Source organism: Kogia breviceps, chromosome 13 (assembly GCF_026419965.1).
Source record: "Kogia breviceps isolate mKogBre1 chromosome 13, mKogBre1 haplotype 1, whole genome shotgun sequence".
Lineage (NCBI taxonomy): Eukaryota > Metazoa > Chordata > Mammalia > Artiodactyla > Physeteridae > Kogia > Kogia breviceps.
Genome location: NC_081322.1, coordinates 1,162,424 through 1,185,558, shown reverse-complemented (window position 1 = coordinate 1,185,558; position 23,135 = coordinate 1,162,424). Strand labels below are relative to the sequence as shown.

General features: G+C 42.3%; 1 protein-coding gene and 1 pseudogene across 2 annotated transcripts in view; both read right to left on the bottom strand.

Annotated features, from left to right (window-relative positions):
* Positions 1–23,135, bottom strand: part of UBE3D (ubiquitin protein ligase E3D) — a 194,251-nt gene that overhangs the window by 28,713 nt on the left and 142,403 nt on the right. The window contains exon 10 of one of the 2 annotated variants that reach the window (XM_059083753.2): positions 12,208–12,847. The exons of the other annotated variant lie outside the window; for it this stretch is intronic. Within the exon in view, the coding sequence (XP_058939736.1) occupies positions 12,827–12,847 (21 nt within the window). The 3' untranslated portion in view covers positions 12,208–12,826. Of the gene's footprint in view, positions 1–12,207; positions 12,848–23,135 lie in introns of those variants that run through there. 2 annotated transcript variants of the gene reach the window in all.
* The window catches only part of LOC131767911 (cytosol aminopeptidase-like), a 35,393-nt pseudogene continuing 30,055 nt past the window's right edge, over positions 17,798–23,135 (bottom strand).

The window sequence follows — 23,135 nt, the reverse complement described above, 5'->3', positions numbered from 1 at the left end:
AATAGAAAGATCATATAGCAAGCATCTCGCCAAACACAGCATTTATCGAGTATAAAAAGGAGAAAAATGAAATCTTGGGAAACCCAAACAAAGTTGGTGCTGTCTAATGTTTGCTATCCTTTTATCTTTGTGAATAGCTGAGTACTTTTTCCTTGGCACTTCTGTTTTGGATTCCTCTTTGGCAGCATTTTCCCAGATAGAAAGTGCTACCAGTTAGTTCTTTCCTGTTACCTTCCACCCACGCTTTGTTTTGGCAAATGTAACCTGCCTGGGAGCTGCAGAAATGCTGCTCTGCACAGCTCTCATGCCAAATTGGAAGAGACATTGTTTTCTGTAAAATTAAGATAAGAGTTCAGAAGGGCCAATCTGCTTCAAAATATGATTGTAACAATTTTTTTAAGTCAACTGAAACAGTAGCTCAGTGTCATTCTTTGGGTTTCTACTTATTCCAGTATCTTTCTTTTGTTTTCAAACAGTTCCTAGAGCAATATAATGAAAATAACCTTTATTTTTTTTCCAGCTGCAAAGAGAGAACTATAAACTATTCCTGACCCTCGTTTCCTTTCAGCACATACCAAAGCCAGTGGCTGCTCTGCCCCAATAAATCAAAGCTTCAAAAGGGCAAGGCAGCTAATCAGAGAACACAGCTTCCACTAACTAGACAATGGAATCCTGCGTCTGTCATCTTTGGAATTAATAAGAGGTAAAGTGCCACTTTACACAAAGTTTCCAAACCAGGTCAGGAAAGAGTCGGGACATAGAATGGATTTGCAAACCTGGTCATTATCTTCATGTAAGAAGATATAATTCAATCAAGATTGAATTTTCATCTGCATTTCATAGCCATGGGTTAATGTCTCCAATGCATTTCCAACAGAACCAAAGACTTAACCATTTTACTTTTGAAAAATATATTTCCAAAAGAGAAATATTTTTGAGCTGATAAGGAAAATGTTTCTAAAGAGAAAGTGACATGGAAAATAAACCTTGAAGGATGTAGAAGTTTTTAACAGAGATGCATAAACATTTTGTAAGAATGGATAGACTCAAATCATAGGGTCATGCCCTATTGATCTAACTTTTCTAGTTTTCCAATATTATTGTCCCCGTTAGAGTAATTAATGAAGGCAACAACTCATTGAGTGCCTTCTCTGTACCAGGCACCATGCGGAACACAGGGTTCAGGAGATGAATAAACACTGGGCCTGCCCTCCAAGGAGCTTTTAGCCTTCAAAAAGTTCTAGCTCTTGTTTAGCTTTATTACACAAAATAAAACACAAGAATCATTATAAATTGATTCTGAAGTTCAAATGGAAGCTCTACATGAAAGTTTTGCTTCATAGCAATTTTCTCTGAAAATAAAATTGAATGACCTAAGATACAAAGAAGATAGCTTTTCTTTTTCTTTTTAATTTTCATACTTTTAATTTAAAAAAATTTTAATGAATAAATGCGTGTAACGTTATAAATGGTTAGGGTGTGCAATGTGTTACTTCGATACATTTATATTCTCCTATTGCCAATGTAGTGATATTTATCACCTTACACAATTATAGTACAATATTATTGTCTATATTCATTATACTGGGCATTAGATCTCTATGGCTTATTTATTACTCATTATAAGTTTGTACCCTTAAACACCATCAGTCTTATTACCGCAGTTCTCAGCCCCTAGTGACTACCATTTTACTCTGGTTTTTACAGGTTTAACTTTTTTATATTCCACATGTAAGTGATATCTTACAGTGCTTGTCTTTCTTGAAGACAGCTTTTCTAGGACAGAATGTAATTGCAAAAATCAGCTGGATTCCATAAATTTTCACCATAACCACAGCCACAAATTTAGTAATTCTACACAGCTGCTTGAAAATTAAAACAGAAGAAAGAATTGGATAATGCTTAAGTTACAACACTTCTGTAAAGGTAGAACAGTCAAAAATATATAAATGTATTGGACTCCCATCTTCATCCAAACAGTAGCAACATCTGGGTCCAAGAAACTTCCTGGGAGAAAATCATTTCAAAAGAAGAGAATTCTGCATGTGGGCTCTGGTTCAAAAGTGGCATTTTAGCGTGTCATACTCAAAATTTGTCTTTAAGTCCAGCTACGGGATGGGGACTTCGAATTTTAAAACTTGATAAGCAGTTTTTACTAAAAACAAACTATAGACACTGGGGTGCAGGAAAACACTGCTTTGGGATTTCTGTCACGAAGTGTAACACAAAATGGAGACACTCAACATTCTCCTACTTCTGCACCCTACACAGAGGACCATTGGCTTATCCAAGCTTCAGAGACAACTGCACCCTTCTTCTCCACTGGGGGGCATCCAGGAATAAGTGACACCATGCTCACAGACAACAGCCCCACCATGGACACCTTAGCAGTGGAGATCACCAGCACCAAATGATGCTGGATAAAAGAAGAAGAAAATGGCAGATGCCATGGGGTAGGTGATAGCTGGTAGATGATTGATATGATCACCACCTAGATACAGAAAAGTTTGCAGGGAGCTGCAGGACTTTCAACAGCAGGTGAAGATAAGAACCAGAGAACTACAGTTCATTCTTGCTCGTCTGACCCCATTTGTCTACTTCCCTATGCTAAAGTTGACTACAGTAGACTACATAAACATATGTTACTCAAATATTAGGTCCTAATTCATTTCAAGAATATGCTGAATTATTCTCTGAGAAGAAAAGTGATCACTTATCTGAAATTTAGGAACATATTCAACAACTTCTTTCCCATCTGTGCTATTTCTGGTTGAGTACTCATATTTTATACTGCTGTGACCCCAGAGCCTGATGCTTGAACATAAGGGAGGGAGAAAATTACACAAGAAAAATTAAGAATATAAGGGCATAAGGCTTGTTCACCATGAAGAGGCCATCTTGTCCTCCTGAGAACCAGGGGCACTGAACAACGAAAAAGAACTCCTGTTACTTTTGGAGATTATATAAAAGGTAAATTGAACTGGTCAGAAACTTCTGGGCTGGCTTCCTTTCCTCTCTTGAAGAGTTTTGCAAAAGCTTTTCTGCTCACAAGAGAATCCTAAAAAAGAACTCATTGTAAAAGGTCTATGTGTAAGTGCTGAGAATGGGTTATCCTGCACCGTGGTAGATCAGAGCTGACTGCAGGTGGAAAAATATGTATCCTACTGTACTTTTAAGGGCCTTCAAAAATAATTAAGAACTGAACAGGAAAAGCACTGATGAAGTTCTTCCGTCAAGACTCTCTTTGACAGTGTGTTTTTGGAATTGGAAAGCCTCTTCTAGTTTTGTAACAATAGATCTTCCTTTTCTTTTTAATCTACTGGGTGCTCGGCTACCAGATTCATTTTCCTAATGTACCACCTTCATCATGTCATTCTCCTGCTTAAAATCTCAGAAAATAAATTTCATAGGCAATGGGCAGGAGGAGTGGCAAAGAATAGCTAACAGAATAATAGCTGTGGCTAAACGGTACGGCGCACGGTGCGTCAGGCACTCTTCTAAACACTACGAGTATGCTAACTCATGTAATACTCAAAAATCCCTATGACATAGATGCTAACTTTTTTTACCCCAATTTAAAGATGAGGTTACAGATGGCCAAAAGGCACATGAAAAGATGCTCAACATCACTAATCATTAGAGAAATGCAAATCAAAACTACAGTGAGGTATCGTCTCACACCAGTCAGAATGGCCATCAACAAAAAAATCTACAAACAATAAATGCTGGAGAGGGTGTGGAGAAAAGGGACCCCTCCTACACTGTGGTCGGGAATGCAAACTGGTACAGCCACTGTGGAGAACAGTATGGAGGTTCCTTAAAAAACTAAAAGTAGAGCTACCATATGACCCAGCAATCCCACTCCTGGGCCTATATCCAGAGAAAACCATAATTCAAAAAGATGCATGCACCCCAATGTTCATTGCAGCACTGTTTACAATAGCCAGGACATGGAAGCGACTTAAGTGTCCATTGACAGAGGAATGGGTAAAGAAGATGTGGTACAATGAGAAGCCCACGCACCCCAAGGAAGAGTAGCCCCCGCTCACGGCAACTAGAGAAAGCCCTGAGAGCAGCAATGAAGACCCAACGCAGCCAAAAATAAATAAATTTATTTTTTTAAAAAGATATGGTACATATATACAATGGAATTTTACTCAGCCATAAAAAAGAACAAAATAATGCTATTTGCAGCAATATAGATGGACCTACAGATTGTCATACTGAGTGAAGTAAGTCAGACAGAGAAGGACAAATATCGTGTGATATTGCTTATATGTGGAATCTAAAAAAGTTGTACAAATGAACTTATTTACAAAACAGAAATACAGTCACAGATGCAGAAAACCATCTCATGGTTACCAGGGGGGAAAGGGAAGGGAGGGATAAATCGGGAGATTGGGATTTACATATACATACTACTATACCTAAAATAGATAACTAATAAGGACCTACTGTATAGCACAGGGAACTCCACTCAATACTCCATAATGACCTATATGGGAAAAGAATTAAAAAAGAGTGGATAGGGGCTTCCCCGGTGGAGCAGCGGTGGAGAGTCCGCCTGCCGATGCAGGGGACGCGGGTTCGTGCCCCGGTCCGGGAGGATCCCACGTGCCGCGGAGCGGCTGGGCCCGTGAGCCGTGGCCGCTGAGCCTGCGCGTCCGGAGCCCGTGCTCCGCAACGGGAGAGACCACAGTAGTGAGAGGCCCGCGTACCTCCCCCCCCAAAAAAGAGTGGATATATGTATAACTGACTCACTTTGCTGTACAGAAGAAAAGTAACGCAACACTGTAAATCAACTATACTCCAATAAAAATTTAAAACAAAACAACAAATAAAGATGAGGTTAGTAACTTGCTCAAGACCATAGAGGTGACATTTCAACCCAAGCTGTCTGACTCTAGGGCCTTTCACTCTTCACCACTGCTGCTAAATCCCAGAGCTCAAAAGGCCCTCAGGGGCACAAAAGAAAAATGGGTCTCTTGTTGACGTTGTACTCAATCCGGAGAAGTCAGAAGGCAGGTTCCATGGTTTCATGATGGCATTCAGTGACTTCCACCATCTAACAAGAACTCTTTTTCTATCTTATCCACTCTTCCATCTCAGCTCCTCCAAACTGGCCAAATGTTCTTAACATCCTGAAAGGCTCTTCTTCCTGAGCGTCTCCATCTTGCTGTCTTCACAAATTTAATGATCATTGAAGGCCCACATCAAGTCCTACCTCATCCCAACAAGGACATCTTCTCCAGCCATATTCATTGGGAGGGACCTCTCTGAACTCCTACAATCGTTGTGGTCCACACCAGTGGTTTGCTCTCATCACTCATTTGTGATGGAACAAAGCATAGGAACAAATAAATACAAGTATGGAAACAGGCTTTTCTAAAATCGCCTTGAACAATTATCACTGGGTTGGAAAGATACATAGGAAATGTGTTTTATTGATCGAGTCTCTTTGTTTCCTCTAGTAATTTCTAACATATATTTCCAATTTGCTCATGATTTCTTTAAAACAGTGTAAAAATATATTTCAACTTATTTTTCTCTTAATTTCAACCATAAAACAGCATCTTCTGCTGTGCTAGATGAGAAAGAACCTTGGCCACTTTTTCTTTTCTTCTTGACGTCCCTTCTCAGGTTTAATTGAATTAAAATGCAGAATTTTAGTTCAATTCCTTTGTTACTTTATGTACCTTATTTCAAGAATTCTTTCTTAATATTTGCACTAAACTTTGTAATCACATGAACAATTGAGAGAATTTATAGTGCCCTTTGTCGAGTTTATGATTCAGCATATTTGTGGGGATGGTATACTCTCTGAGTCCAATATGTACTATTATGAAAGGATGACTAATTTTGATACTGTCACCATTCTATGGAGACAAAGTTTCAAGAGAAGAGGCCACACCAGTTTCCAATACTTAAGCCTTTTTTAAAAAAAACTGGAGTATCAGTGCTTTACAATGTGATGTTAGCTTCTGCTGTACAACGAAGTGAAGCAGCCATATGTACACATATATCCCCTCCCTCTTGGACCTCCCTCCCTCCCTCCCATCCCCCACCCCACCCATCTAGGTCATCACAGAGCACCGAGCTGACCCTTAAGTCTCGATTCTGGAAGGAAGTATAGTAGTAACCAAGGCAGGTGCTTCTGGTTCATCTTCCTAGAAATGGTGTTGCTTAAGGACGGATGGGGAAGGGGGTGGGAAATGTAAAGGGAGATACAGGTCAGAGATCTGTTTCCTGTTTCCAAGCACTGGTTTCCTCAGACTCAATGAAGAAACAGAGATTCCATTATTTTATGGGCACTTACAAAATGCTTTGCTTCTATAATTCCTTTCCCAGCTTAAGTCTGCAGAAAGCCTGCCAATGGCCTCCTCAAGCCTGGAAGCGTTCTGGGCAAAGAGTAACAAGTCCCATTTTTCTTGAGTTTAGAAAAGGTTCAGCCAGAAACTCCAAACAGGCAATTTACTACTGCAATCGTTTTGAATCAGGTTACCTACTTGTTCCCGATTGAGGTCTTTTGGTAAATGTACTGAAACTTGCAACCAACATACTGATGGAGTGTGTATAAATAAATTTTGGCCATAAAGATTCATCTCATTTTTTTGCCTCCAAAACAAATAATAAAATAGGAGGGAAAAGTTTTAATCCATGAAATGTTAAGAGATCAAATAACAATATTAAAGAAAGGCTGTGGAAGGTCACAGATAGGTCTACTACAAGGCAGAAAGAGGACACAAGTCCTGCCCTCTGCCAATTGTACCTTGTAGCCCAAGGACCCTAGAATAATTGTGGGCCCCTGAAAATGGGTTTCTTAATTTATCTGTAACAGGATTGAGAATGAATTAGTTTTGTCTATTCCTCAATGGAAATGGACTCGTGTTTGTAAAAGAATATTAGGATAGGTTGGGCGCTTTTGAAAGTGTTCTGACCAAATGTTTCTCTTGCCATTTTTCTTAAAACTAGAGAATTTACCTCTTAGAAGAATTTATTTCCATGTAAGTCCCCCCAACTTTTTCTCCCAGATTAAGGAATGATGAGCTCGATTCAATAGATAAAAGCTGGAAGCATCTCAAGAGGCAGATGAAGAGAAATCGTTACCTTAAGCCACACTGAACGCCACTGGGTATAAAGATTATTTAAGAATGTGTAGAACGCTTAGATAAGCAGCTAGTGGGAACCACCCCTCTGATGTGTAAGATAAATGTTAATGCTTCTCTAACTACAGAATAAGATGTACCAGTCAGTCACCCCCACATCCTGAATCACAATGAAACATGAGTCCCAATTAATCTTTGTTATATGCTAGAACAAAAACAAATGTTACAGGGTCAACATTTCTATGCAAGACCATTTAACCTTGTCAGCACTTTTTACTACACGGGCTACTGACGGGTTTAATTACCAAAGTGGTTACTACAAAGCCAATTACATCTGAGTTCTAGTCGGCTCTTCTGTAATCAATGAAATCAAACAAGCTTTGCTAACACTGGTCTATCTCGTTTAGTCCAGCTACTTGGGGCAAAACGATGTAAGTTTGTGGTTTCTACTCAACCTGTTGGCATTTAATAGTGTCTCCACAGTCACTTTTCACGGAGTTGAAATATTTTGTACACTTTAGGCTCAAGGTGGACCTCCCTTCACTCTCCCTTTACCCAGCTTTCTTCTTATTGTATTTATTATTTTTAGAAATCATACTATTGTATAACATAGCATTTTACAAGAACGTATAGTACTTGTTTGGTCAGCTCCCCCATGAAAATGTAAGCTCTGTAAGGGTAGGGACTTTGTCTTATTGATTCTATCTGTTGTACCCATAACTGTGCCTGGCACGTGGAAAGCATTCGATAAATACACGTTAAATGAAGAAACCTCAGAGACTTGTTTGCCAAAATGGGTGGCCAGTAGAAATCTTCAACAGGATCTATGTACTGTAATTATACTAGGTGATAACAGGCTCACAAAACCACTTATTTAAGCGATGTGTGATTTAACAGGTAACCACTTTGTCAACGTAAAGAAAAAGCACACAACGTAAGGGTTGTGAGTTTAAGTTTTACTCAGGGTCTTATTGAGGACTATAGCCCAGGAGACAGCCAACCAATCAGCTCTGAGAAAACTGCTCCAAGGAAGTAGGGGCGTGGCCCATTTACATATGACTTTTGGTGAGGTCATACATGCAGTCTAGCACACACCTTGGTAAAAGATTACTGCTAATCGCAAAGAACAGATACCTCAAGTTCATGATTTTAGTGCTTTCCTATGTATGGAAAGATGCAACACTCTGGGCTCATAAAATTCTTCCTGAGATATGCATGGAACTATCTAAGGAGTCTGCCTCCTCTGGTTTTCCATCCCGAATTCCTCCCAGGGTGCACTGCTGGTCGGTCACTGCAGTGTGTTACCACGTAACCCTAGCAGGATGAGGGGTGAGCAATGCTCGTCGATCTTATTTGTACACAACTTACTTAAGTGATTTAAGTTTTTAGATGGACAAAAAGTGGACTGGAAATTGATATTTTACTATGCTTCTGGTCCTTAGTAACCTCTTACTGTTCAAAATTCTCAGTGCCACTGTCTAGGAATGCTGTGGAATAGATTCTGGCATTGTATTCACAAGACACGGGGGGCTAATGTGGAACGATTTTCAAGGGCCAACATTAAGTTTGTACAGCCTGTTTCAATTCTCTCTAGCCCTCCTAACGTGGTTTACTAAATTCACACACACACACACACACACACACACACACACACACACACACACACACACAGAAGCAATTTTCTCTGTACAAAGAGGAAGCCGGAGAGAAAGCCTTCCATTTCCCTTCTCCCACCCCCTGTGGCCGCAAAGAAATAAACTCTCCCAGGTTTAGACATGCTACTCCCAGACCTACCCAGTGACTCGATGTTCACATACAGCTCACTTGGGGCACCAGCTGAGCTGTGCTGGCCCTCCTCTCCTAGCCCTGGGAGAGCCAATGGAGACCGTGCGCGCACGCGTGTGTGTGCGTGCGTGTGTGCGTGTACGTGTGTGCGCGCGTGTGTGTGTGCGTGCGCGTGTGTGTGTCCCCTCCTTTGGCTCCCACCCCTCCTTCAGAGTCCCTCACGACCACTCCACCTTGCACCGCACCCCCTCTGCCAACAGAAAGAAGGGGGGTGGGCTTACCTCTCATTGGCTTGGTTCCCATTCAGAGCCCAGACCGAGGTGAAGGGCTGTCACCATATCTGACGTAACCTGACTTTACTGAGACAAGGTTAGTAAATCAGAGCACCTTTCTAGCTGGGCTTTGTTGGGTGGCAAAGCTGTCCTTTGAATCATGAGCACCTTCACCACCGAAACTGAACAAACATTAGCATGGTACGGGGTTCCTTTCCAGGGGGAGAAAAACGACCTCAGAAGGAAATTCTCTTGCAGGCACAGGTTGAACTCAGCTTCATCTAATGTGCTCCAATCTCCAACCCTTAGATCAAAAGGAACTGAACTCTTAGGAAACAGTCACACAATAGTATTCGTCGGCAGTGGCCATTTGCCAGAACAAGATTATACTAAAGCCAGGCCACGTGCCAGAAAAAGACTGCGATTTCGTTTATTTATTTATTTGCGGTACGCGGGCCTCTCACTGTTGCGGCCTCTCCCGTTGCGGAGCAACAGGCTCCGGACGCGCAGGCTCAGCGGCCACGGCTCACTGGCCCAGCCGCTCCGCGGCACGTGGGATCCTCCCGGACCGGGGCACGAACCCGCGTCCCCCGCAACGGCAGGCGGACTCCCGACCGCTGCGCCACCAGGGAAGCCCCTGAAGGAATTTAGATAACAAAGAAAATAGGATTCTGGCCCGTTTTGTTGATTCTGATGAACAGTTGGGTCTTGGGAGAGTATCTGCATTCATTTTTATTTATTTATTTTTTTTTGCGGTACGCGGGCCTCTCACCGCTGTGGCCTCTCGCGTTGCGGGGCACAGGCTCCGGACGCGCAGGCGCAGCGGCCACGGCTCACGGGCCCAGCCGCTCCGCGGCACGTGGGATCCTCCCGGACCGGGGCGCGAACCCGCGTCCCCCGCATCGGCAGGCGGACTCTCCACCGCTGCGCCACCGGGGAAGCCCCAAGACTGCGACTTTGTAGTGACCGTTTCGTTGGCGACACACCACTGTCAGCACACCACCGAACACCTGTTCTCAGGACACGTCCTCGATAGCAGTGGTTCTCAACTGGGGTCAACTTCAGCCGCCAGGGCAACGCCTACAGAGACTTCCGGTTGTCTCAAGTGCGGGACAGAGAAACCGGCACCTGTGGATAGAGGCCAGGCATGCTGCTAAACAGCCTCCAAGGTACTGAAGGGTACCAGAATGCATCACCCCCAAATATGCCACTTTGGCATAAGGATTATTTTGAGCTAAAGACGACGGAGAATAAGCAGAGGCAAGAAAAGCTTTTTAACCCCCCCCTTAACTGCCTAAAAATGAAGTCTAAAGTTCCCCATTTGTAAAGGAAATTTACATGTATTAAGGAAATTCCCATTTGTCAAGAGGTCTCTGTATCAGGAAAAGATCTACACCTGGAGACAACTCTTATAATCGGAGAAACTATTACCAACAAAACAAGACAACCCTTATTTACCACGTATCTCCTCCCCTCACCATCCCAGAAGCCATAAACTCCCTTTTCTTTGTTTATTCTAAGATGGTCTATAAATTTTGATCATCCGGCCACTTCCTAAAGTCTCCTGTCTTTGTGAAACTTCTGTGCAGATGTATGCAATTAAGCCGGTTTTATTTTTCTGTCGTTAATCTGTCTTTTGTCAGCTTGATTTGCAAGCCCCAGCCACTGAACCTAAGAGGGTTTAGGAAGAAAAGTTTTTCCTCCCCACAGCACTGGACAGTCTCCAAAACAAAGACTTATCAGTCCCCAAATGTAAATAGTGCCGGGGTTGAAAATCCTGCTCTATACGGACAGACAGAAATCTAAAGCACCAAAAGTCAGCAAGGCATTTGTTTGGGAGTTGAGTAGCTTCAGTGATGTCAAACCAACTCTCCTTTATGGCTCTGAGTCTTGGACATAATACCCAGAACTTTAACGTTTCAAACTGTGCTTAAGAACATGACCCTGCGGGATCAGAGAGAGGGGTTTTCTTCCCGTGTCCGTTCCCCAGCCACAGAATTAGGGGCGGTACCCCACTGCCCTGCTGGTAGGACCTGTGTTTTGGTTAAAGCTACACGGAAGAAGACATCACGACAGGTTCGCTAAATCACAACGCCAGTGACCCCTGTGGTAAGGGTGTTAGGAAATTAAGGGACAGAAAACTTTTTGAGTAAAGAGGTATTAGGTGCTCTGTAGGGTAGGATTAGTGCCAGCTTGAAACAAAGGAGGACCCTCCTGGGTACGGTTCCTTTCCATGTCCCCCATTTCTCGTTTGTAGGAAATAGGCTTCATTCAGCCCCCCAGACCTTCCCTGAGCTCCGAAGGGCAGATTCAAACCGTTGCTAATCCTAGAAGGGAAGGAATGCAGACACTAAGGATGGGTCAAGAAACAACAGTGCAGTGATTGAATCAGGGTCCTGGTTCCTTCTCAAGGGATACACCTAACAATATCTTCTGCAGGAACTAAGGACCCCCCCCCCCCATCCAAGTAAAGAATGGTAACGTCAGGTTGGGCACAAGATTCTTGGAGCCCCGCCCTGTTACCTCACCAACAGCCGAAGGGAAGAAAGTCTGCTGCACACTCTAGAAGAAAATGAAGACTCTGACCCCCTCCCCCAAATGAGTCTCCCTTTAAAAACGTGCACGGTTGAGCAGAATCTCTGGAGTTTGCGTTTGGACGCAAGTCCGCCATCTCCCCGGTTTCGCTGGCCTCCTGAATGCAGCAGCCTTCCCGTTCCAACCAACGCTCATCTCTGGAGTGCCGGCTCTCAAGCGGCCAGCAGCCAAACCTCCGTTTGGTAACAAACAGGCTTGATGAGAAGCAGATACAGCTGCAGATCCGGAGACTGTCCTCCCTTGAGAAGTGGGCAAGGAGGATCTGCTTGGCTCCAGCCCCAGAGCCGCTCCTACTGTGTGATTACCGGCAAGTCTGAAACCTTCTCTGTAAACTGAGGAGCGGGGCCTAATGCCTTGAAGGACGCCCTCCAGCTCTGTCATTCTCATTCAGTGGTTTCCTCGCCACCCCGCTCTGGCACACAGGGGCTCAGACAACTCTAGAACAGGATGCCAGTGAGGTATATTTATTGATCTGAAGCAGTATTTGGTAAAGGAAATAAAGAACAAAGGAACACATACAGGTTTGCACAAATGGGAAACCCTTTAATTTGATAATCATGCATTCAACGAACATTTATTTACTGAGCATCCCCTCTGAATAAGGTATACAAAATCCCATATTTTCTTTTAAAACGTGTTTTTATACGAGCCTGCGAAGTCCTCTGAAAGTTTATGTCCTACGATTTGCAGCAGCTAACATTCAGTTCCACCAATGAAGCCCCTTGCTGCATTCTGCACAGGACAGATGGGTCTCAATCAGCTCTCTCTCTGTCTCTCCAGGTGGTGCTGACACAGCATATATTTGAATACTCCTCTCGGTGGGAAATAGAGACGTAAATTCTATACTCATCTCTCAACCTGCTACTATGACTTTCTTCACAGCCTTGGTTTTTCAAAGGTTTCAAGTTTTCTCTCCTCTTAGAGAATATATGCAGGCAAGGAAACTCAAAAATGCAATGCCCTGTTCTCTGTAGCTGGGTTCTTGTCTCTGTAATTGTTGCCCACTGGGCCGACGGCTGGCTGCCGGAGCACCCCATGCTGTGGAGAGGGATGTGTCGGCTCCCGCAGTTACATCTTCAGAAAGGCCACCTGGAAAAGGAAGAAAAACCCACAGTGCTTTCCTTATATAATGTGATGAAATGGCTGAGGGCACATCAGAGCTGAATCGGGTGAGCCTGCTCGGTAAGGATGCTCACTGGTCTACAAAGAAAAATGACCCCTCGGTGGGCCAAACATCACCGTTTCACAGCAGGAGCAAATTAGTCCTTTTTAAATGAACCATACAGTAGTTAAAATAATTCACATGCATTTTAAAGGAAAAAAAAACAAAGTTTAACTTGATGCTAAAGCTGTACTGCCATGAAGCAATCCAGTTCTCTTTCTCATCGGTTCAAACGGCTGCTTTGGATCTCCCGTGAGCATTATTCCAAAGCCCAGAGACTCCTGGGCAACTCCAGTTTCTCATTACGATTGGTAATTACACCAGCCTCTCTTCGGGTCCTGCCGATGCTTTTAACTGCATCATATTTATTGGGCTTGCCAGCAGCAATTCATCTTAAAACTCGGTTGTTTTAAAACATTGTAATTCATACGGGCTTAGGTACAAAATATTTCCAGACTATTTAATAAGGTCCAGATCAAACGCATCGAGTTTCTCAAGAGTTTTAGCTAAAGGAGAAACAAACGTGATAAAGTCGATCATAAACGCTTAGAAGATTCTAGTTCAGCGTTCAGGGGTGATGCTAAATTGGGAAGGTGCCACGTGGAATGTAGGTTAGAGACAAAGACGGAGAAACACGGGGCAGTTAGAAAGCTCGTCCCAGGCCTTCTCTTTCTTTGAGGAAGAGAAGCAAAACATTCAACTCTTGGACCGTTGGTACTTAAGTCCCCAAACGCAGTTGAAGGAGGTATGTATTTAATGATCCCTGTTAAGGGGATGGGAAAAGTGAAGAGTCGTGCAGGGCAAAAGCCTTCCGGCTTTCTGTTGAGTTAATGCAGAAGGATGTTACCCCTCATACAGTGCTGGTGAGAAAGGCCCCTGCTGAGTTTCCATATCAACTTCCCGCTGAGTTTTTACATCAAGTTCTGCAATGGGAGCGAAGTTGAAGGAGCAGGCAAAGAAGAGAGGTTAAGATTCCTAAGCAAAATATAAACATGGAATGCGGAGGGGACGAGACGAGAAGAGTAGAAGGGTGTGAGCTCACCCCTTCTTATGGACAAGTGATGCAAACCTCAAGGGCTTATGGTGAAGAGTAAATGAGACAATGCTTATGAAAATACTGGTGTTTCCCTCCCTGGCCTCTCAGATGATAGACATTAGGAGCCCATGAATATTCTGATGAGAAGGGGCTGATGAAGACAGACCCGCTGGGCCCTTTAGGGGATGATCCTAGAATCCCAGGGAAGGAGACTTAGGGGTCACTGAGTCTGACTTCTGGCTCACGGTGGGTAGTAATCCTGTGGGGACATTCTGCTTCTTCAAGAACAGTTTACAGGGAGATTCCCCAAATGCCAATACCACTGCTGATACTCAGAGACACAAAGACGATGGATAAAAAACCAGTTCTCTGGGGCGTCCCTGGTGGCGCAGTGGTTGGGAGTCCGCCTGCCGATGCAGGGGACGCGGGTTCGTGCCCCGGTCCGGGAGGATCCCACGTGCCGCGGAGCGGCTGGGCCCGTGAGCCATGGCCGCTGAAAAAAAAAAACAAAAAAAACACAGTTCTCTCTTTTTTAATTCTGAAAACTGCTGTGTCATGGAGTACTCCAACCAGGAGCTATTTAGAATAACTGATGATGAGAAATGTCATCATAAAAATGGTTAAGAACTTTGGCTCTGGAGCCATACAGACCAGCGGTTCTCTACTTGGGACAATTTCGCCCACCGGGGACATCTGGTAGTGTCTGGAGTTGTTTTTTTTTTTTTTTTTTTGTCACAGCACGTGGGATCTTAGTTCCCAGACCAGGGATCGAACCCATGCCCCCTGAAGTGGAAGCCCGGAGTCCCAAACCACTGGACCGCCAGGGGAGTCCCTGGAGATATTTTTGGTTGGCACAGCTTTGGGGACGCTAATGGCATCTAGTGGGTAGAGAGGTAGGAATGCTGCTACACGTCCAATTACGTGCAGGACCGCTCCGCCATAAGAAAGAACTATCGGCCTCAAAACGTTAGCACTGCCAGTGCTGAAAAATGCTGAAACTTAGAATTCGATCTCTCTGTGACCTTCGGCAAGCTCGTTAACCTCTCTCAGCCTTTCCTCGACCGCAAAATGGGAATTATAACAGGGACCTACGTGAAAAACCTGTAAAACACTTTCCTGTTTTAACTCTTTTCATCCTCAGCACAGTCTGGTGATTTAGGTAAAGCAGGCATTTGAAACTTTGTTTTACAAATGAAGAAACAGAAGCTCAGAAAAACGAAGTGACTGACTTGCTCAGGATACAAAGCTAGTAAGTGGCAATGATGGGTTTAGGAAGAAATTTTGATTTCTAACCCATGCTTTTTCCCCTGCTAAGTTTACAGATAGATGATCGAGGTAAAACCGCACGGGTTGGGGGACTTTTAATCTTCACTATTGTCTCAAATGTGAAAGATTTATTTTCCTTTGCGTGCCTGTGAATATGGACACGAGATGGAGAAAACTACATGAGGCTGAGCTCATTAAAACAAATAATGCAAAATGGAGTCCCCATCAAAAAAGAAAAAACATTTAATTTGACCTAATATGTCTTTTTTTTTTTTTTTTTTTTTCATCGTTCTTTTTTATAGTGCCGCCTGCCAAGGACACTATGTGTTTTGCAGGACTTAATAACAAGAAACTGCAATCATCCTTGGGAACAGGTACTGTACAAAGCATTTTAGCTTCTTTTTATTTAAAACACTGTGAGTTAACATATTTCAAATGTTGATTTTGTGTTCCCTAGCTTTTATGCATGACAGGAAAAATTGCTTTCCCTAACTGCCATTTATTTTAAGAGAGGATAATTTTATTTTGTTCTACTACACTGAGAAAAATCTCTGTTATTTCATCTTTTTGGTTTTATTCCCCAAAGTAAAAAGTTTTAAAGCTTTGCAGGGTCTATGAGTACAGCTACAGCTTCAGGCTCCGTTGTTACATTCCTGGAATATATAGTTACAAAAGTATAAATAATTATTAGAAACTAGGGAAGACAGGACTCTTTGGAGTTGGCTGTAACATTTGACTCTCCTTGTTCTCTCCTCCTGAATTTGGACACTTGGGAAAGGAAAAGGGGAGCGAGAGTGAAAATGTCTAAAAATAATGTCTCTGCTTTGAGTCACCATCTAAAAACAATCTTTTTAAACTACCATAAACAGGGCCAGGCTGCTGTAATAGCTGACCAAATGTTCAGTTTATAATGCTTCTGTACAATTGCGTAAATATGTTAAACACTTTTGAATGTTCTTGTTATCTTAGTTAACAAAATTATATTATGAAATTCTATTTCTCAACCTAGAGCTGTAATTTCAATCAATAAAAAGACATGCTGTCAAGGCAGACTGCACAAGATAAAATTAACATTAAAAAAAAATCCTACATAAATGCTCTGAGGTGCACTAAACAAGACAGATAAAACTGTAAAATACTGGAAACTGTGAGTTTCATAATAATTGTGAGCTTTAGAAAAGTCTCTTTAGAATAAGTAGCATAGCCATACACAAAAATGTTCCTTTTTAAGGGTACTGTAGACTTAAAAAAATACATATTTAAAACTATTCCTTCAAGATATATTTTTGTCTAGGTACGGCGGCTCCGGTTCAAAGTTATGTCTGAAATAAATGTTATGGCATGGAAAAAAAGTTTATACTTTATATTACAAAATCCAGTTTCTAGGCTCAAACTTCATTTACAAAATAAAGTATACAATATAAATGTCAATATACAACTAATAAAAGAAAATGACCTTTTCAAGCATATTACTTATTTCGAGCCTTAAATCACAATGGGGCACAAACCATTTACTAACTCACTAATTCAGCATCAATCAGGGCTGTGCTGATGACACCTGGACTCCACTCTTTGTGCTGAATCAATAGTGTACGATTTTCCCCTCTCTGGGCTGCCAGGCTGTCTTCATTCATCCGATTCATTCGATGATTAAGCACCATCGATGTGTCTGTGGCTGTCCAGTCACAGACCACCGTGAGAAGGCATCCCCTCGTGGCACTAACATGCCAGTAGGGGAGAAAGTCAAGTCATGAGATGATTCTAATAGGTTGGAATAAGTCTAAGACGGACGCCTAACGCCTGCTGGCAGAAAAAGGATCGTTCTTGGGTTATGAAAGGAAGTGCAATTTCTGAAGCAGGAGCCTGACCAGGGCAGTTATTCCTCTAATTACGAAGAGTGTGTTGGCAAGGAGAGACAATGAAACCTGGCATGGCACTGAGTGGGATATACCGTGTTCCCACTAAAAGATGCCGGCTTTGCTAAACGAACTCCTAGCAAACAGGAAGGATGGAACAGAGGACCAAAGATGTGAGAAACAATACAATGAGGAAGAAGACCTGATCCCGCTAAAATAACAACCAGTGTGTGGACACTGTCCACACACTTATACGTGGACAGAAATACTAGACCAAGGAAACAGCAGCGCGGCCTTCCAACTCAAGTTCTGTAAAAGCCTTTAGAAAGTGGGGAAGAAAGCAAATGGGATCAGTGTCTTTCAAGGGATCTGAACCCTTACCTTGTATTTTATTTAGGCCACGGATGCACTAGGGTAATTTACAGGTCACTCAAAAGCTTGTGATTTTCATCTACCGGGAACCAGTGAAGCACAAACCACAGCTGTGTTTTCTAGCCGAGGGCGGCATGTGAGGTACCAGAAGACACAGAGGTGAGGGGGTTCAAGATGACCGATGCCTCTTCCTCTGCACATGGGGCTGGACACACGGGCAAAGGCAGCAGTTCCTGGGTTCTGAGCCTATTCTTCAACAAAGCAAGGAAGTTCTGCAGGTAAGCTTCTCAGCACCTCTTTCAGAGTGACGGGGTTATGGAAGCACTGCTGGTGTTGGATGGTGCCATTTACAACATCACTGTGGTGAACAAGCCCTTCTGATGCAGGTGCTGAAGCTCCCGCTTGCGTCGGGCAAACCCAGCAACCTCGCGGACGAGAGAGCAAGCCTGCGGGGCAAACATTATATGGCAACAGTCTTTAGGTGTTACATAAAAATATATTTTCTTCTCAAGCACAAAACGTATTTGTTAAAGGAAATTCTATGAGGCCAATATGGGTGGGTGTTAAAAGGTATAACATTAAACAGTACCACCACAATAAATACACTGCCACCCGTAAATCAGAAAGTGCTTTTAATCTCTCATTCCTACGGGAACGCACCCGAGGGAACTTGGCAGAAAGGCAGCGGCGCCGCTGCAGCTCTGGGCAGCGGTGGCGTCGTGAAAATCGCCACTGCACGGCCCTGTCGGCTACGTGCCTCTGATCAAACAAGTCTATTCAGAAACGGAGTCACTGGTGTCCAGAAATGGAGTGTTTTCCTACTGTATCAACCCATTGACATTTTTAGTAGCAGAACCATTTCAACAAATAATATTTCAAGGAAGCCATGCTCATTGTGGTCTATCTTAATGTTGAGAAGCATATGGGTGCTGAAGAAGAGGATGTACTTGGGACAGCAGTACAGTTAGAAATTCCAGGAGGGGACACGAACCCACGTGGGGGACAACACGGCTTTCCATAGCGGACAGCTGGTTTCTGGCATCGAAATAGGTTTATCTTGGTGATATTTAAAAATCCCTATTTTAGCTGTAAATATTAATTTTTCTAACAGAGACACAACCAAAGGAGAGACTAGCCTCATCCATGCAAAACACTCTCCAACCCGCTGTCAAGGAGGAGGAGGGACTGTTTGGGCGCGTGAGTGCAGAATTCTGTCCAGTAAGGAGAACGGCACACAGTGAGCTTTCACGCGTTTTAGGGAAAGGGCTAAGGAAGGTCGTAGCTGCCTCTGTAAACCCTCCCGGATAATTTTATCTCATACCTGAAGAGCCTTATTTGTGCTGGTTGGTATTTAACAAGTTCTTAACCGTAATGAATAAAACTTAGAGAAATCAAGGCTTGTACTGCTCATTGTAATTTTTGGTTTTCATAACTGATCTATAAATATATCAGGTACAGACGAAACGAGAAAACACAGAAACGCACAGAAAGAGGAAAATAAAATTTTTGCAACTTCATTATTCAGAGTAACTACTATTAAGCGTTTGGGATGTATCTTTTTAGATTTACTTTCTATGTATAACTGGACGTTTCTGCATATGCTGTTTTGTAATATGTAGCTTCTTTTCAACTTAATGATATATTGTGGTAATCTTCCCATGACAGTGAATATTCTTCTATGACATTTTTAATGACTGTATTATTTTCTGCTATATATCTGGGTCATTTGAAAAAAAATAAACTAGGATAAATGCATAACTTATTCCACCAGAAAGCAAACTTGAGGGGTTTTTTGGGGGGTGTGGGGGGGTGGATAAGTGAGGGGATGTTACTAACTGTTGGGCCCAGAGGACTTTAGCATAATCTGGCCTCTGGGTCCTCTGGACCAGACTTTTTTTTTAAATACAGGCAAATCTAACGTTTATTTTAGTCAATTCAGGCAGTCAATAATATGTATTCAACAGTCCTTAATACTAGGAATTCTGAGAAACTATAAAAAGCAAAAAATTTAACCAAATAACCAGAGTCATTTGTTTCTTTTAAGAAACTTAAATTTTTAACCTAATGATGAAGATATTATAGACACAACTAGGTATGGATGCAAACAGTGGAACTATTACCCAGTGTTTACTAATAATATTGTCCCTGGGGTCTTTGTCAAAGGCTGTTAAGAATGCAGATTCGCTCTTTTTTCACTTCCATTCATTCATTTAAACAGCATTTATTATTACCTGACATAAATCGTCTTGTAAATGGGCAAATGTGCCATGCATTATGACTCCTTTGTTCCTTCAAACATATGTTGAGACCCAGACGCTAGGGCAAATACAAAATAATCTCTATTCCATTGGACCAGCGTTAATGGCGTGCCCCGGGAACTCGTAAGTCGCTCAAATCCTCTTGCTGCGTTCTAGACCTACTCAACCAGAAACGCCAGGGGCGCGGCCCAGCAACTGCTATCCTGTAGGTCCCTCCAGGTGATTCTGGTAAGCGCTAGAGTTGGAGAGCATCTTACACAGCCCAGCGAACTGAGAGAAGGCAACTGATGTATTTACAGCGGCACAGCTAATTAGAGGAACGACTCAAGCACAGTTCTTCTAACTCCTGATCCAGTGCCTTCATTTCTGGCCACTGCAAAGTGAAGGCGCTGGTCTAGGGTATACAAAAGTCCTTTAAAAAAAACTTTTTTTTTTTTTTTTTCTAGAAGACAGCAAGATTGTCAAAACAAGGGAGAAAGAAACAAATTATGTCTAGACCAGTATCTTGATATTGATATAGATCGGGCCCAACATCTACAAAAGGAGGACTGAGTCCTTTTTGTTAGCTATCTAGAGACTGAAGGGGCCAAATCTCTCAAACTGATCCACCGTGTAAAGCTAGTCTAGTAAGAGTTGAGAGAATGATTTTTTTTTTTGGGGGGGTGGGGTGGGAGGGAGGAGCTTCTGATATGCCCTGATATAGTTTTCTTTTCTAAATCTAATTAACATGGGCATCTTTAGCAAACTTATTTGGTTCAGGCAAAGATAATTGTCACAAATTTGACTTCAGAATAAGCTGGTAAAGAAGAAATCTCCCATACATTGCTTGAAGTATGCCTATAAAACAGGATAGACATTCTAGAAAACAGTTTGGCAGTCTTTAAAAACTAAACATGTACATAATTACTGTATGACCCAGCAACTGCAGTCTTGGACTTTCAACCCAGAGAAGTGAAAACTCTACGTTCCCACAAACAGCTGTATATGAATGTTCATGGCGGCATCATTTTAAGAGCCAAAACCTGGAATCAGCCCAGATGAATGCTTAAGGGTGGTACATCCACACTGTGGATACCTACTCAACACTAACTAGCAGCGAATTGTTGGTACATGCAACAACCTGGAATACTGACCAGGGAGTTAGGCCGGGCTCAAAAGGTTACGTACTGTAAAGTCCCATTTATACAACATTTTTGAAATGACACAATTTCACAAACAGAGGACACGGTAGTGGTTACCAGGGGTTGGCGACGGTGAGGAGAAGAGGGCGGGTGTGATTATAAAAGGGCAACAGGAGGGACCCCGGTGCCAGTGGAACTGTTCAGTGTCTTGGCTGTGGTGGATGCACCAACAGACCCAGGTATACAATTACACAGAACGTCATGCACTTGCACACACATACGCAAAGGAGTACAAATGCAACCAGGGAAATCTGAGTAGGATGGGAGGACTGTACCATGTCAATACCCCAGTACCACGGTTCTGTAAAATGTTACCATTGGGGGAAACTGGGCAACGTGTGCAAGTGATCTTTCCAACTCTTTCTTACAGCTACGAGTGACTCTATAATTCTTTCACTAAAAGTTTCGACTAGAATAATGCCACAATACTTTGCAAATGACCTCGTCTAGCTTACTTCAATCCAGTTACCTAGCGTGTCGCTCTGAGATGCATTATTCAGTCTTGTTCACACTGATGTTACGGTTAATATACCGCTGTGATCCCATTTTCCTCAGTGGAATGACCTGAGTAAGCTGGTAAGTTAATTTTGGAATGAGTCCGAAGCAGACGGCTACAGTGAGACACAACACCGTTACAGTTAACGCTGCTTGGGCTGACAGTCTGGCATTAAATGCTTAGGTTACACGTAACAGCACCTGAAATCTTAGGGTGTATATGAAGTACTTATTCTGCATAGTCCACTAAGCACAATTTTTTGTTTTTTTATTGCCCTGGAGTAAATAATGAGAGAATATTCTGGCATTTTTAAAACCCAGAATTGCTATAACAAATTTCCCAGACACATAAGAGGCACTGGACAACTATTTTTTTCAGACTGAATACATTAGATTAAAACTCTAATTTTAATCTTAAAATTAACAGTATCTTACAAAAGATTTGGAGAAAGAGGAAAACAGAGTTAGAGCGTTTGTTTGTTTCTTATAATTTGGTTAACTGTGAATTCACGTCATTTTTTTTTAACCTACCAACGGGGGCTTAATTTTTTTAATAGTTTGTATAAGCCCTTTAGTAAATGTTAATATGTTTTTTTATGCAGTGAAGAAATTAAGTGCATTATTTTTTCCTGTTTCCCCAAATACTCTAACATTATTATGTGGGTCTATTTTCATATATATATATATATATATATATATATATATATATATATTTTTTTTTTTTTTTTTTTTTTTTTTTTTCGGTACGCGGGCCTCTCACTATCGCGGCCTCTCCCGTCGCGGAGCACAGGCTCCGGACGCGCAGGCTCAGCGGCCATGGCTCACGGGCCCAGCCGCTCCGCGGCACGTGGGATCCTCCCGGACCGGGGCACGAACCAAACCCGCGTCCCCTGCATCATCCATATGGTTTTCAGATGCATTTTTCTCATATTGATTATCACATGTGCATATATTTTATATCATAAACATTTTTAGGTGCTGCTCAGTAAGTCTTTATTCTTATTTTAATAGCTGCAAAGCGGTCCATCATAACAATCTATTACAAATTTAAGTTGTTCCCAGGTTTGTTAATATCAAAAGGTAATAATGAAGTAGTTACTATCGTGTTTATAATTTTTTTTCAATTTTTAGAATATTCCCTTAGGATAGAGTCCCAGAAATGGGATTATTAGATTGAAATGTATGAGTATTAATCTAATTTGATACATATTTTTTTCCAATGAGCTGTACCAACTGGTAATGCCACCAGCATCCTATCTTTTTTAAAAAAATTAGTAGTGGGCTTCCCTGGTGGCGCAGTGGTTGAGAGTCCGCCTGCCGATGCAGGAGACACGGGTTCGCGCCCCGGTCCGGGAGGATCCCACGTGCCGCAGAGCGGCTGGGCCCGTGAGCCATGGCCGCTGAGCCTGTGCGTCCGGAGCCTGTGCTCCACAACGGGAGAGGCCACAACAGTGAGAGGCCCGCGTACCGCAAAAAAAAAAAAAAAAAATTAGTAGTAATTTAATAAAAGGAAATGACATCTCAAAGCTTTTTGAATTTATTTAATTGCTATGAGTTTAAACATTCTCCCAAACGTTTGTTTAATGAACATTCTCCCAAACGTTTGTTTAATAAACATTCTCCCAAACGTTTGTTTTTTGTAATTTGGTTAATCGTGAATTCACATCCTTTTTTTTAACCTACCAACAGGGGGCTTAATTTTTTAAATAGTTTGTATAAGCCCTTTAGTAAATGTTAATATGTTTTCTATG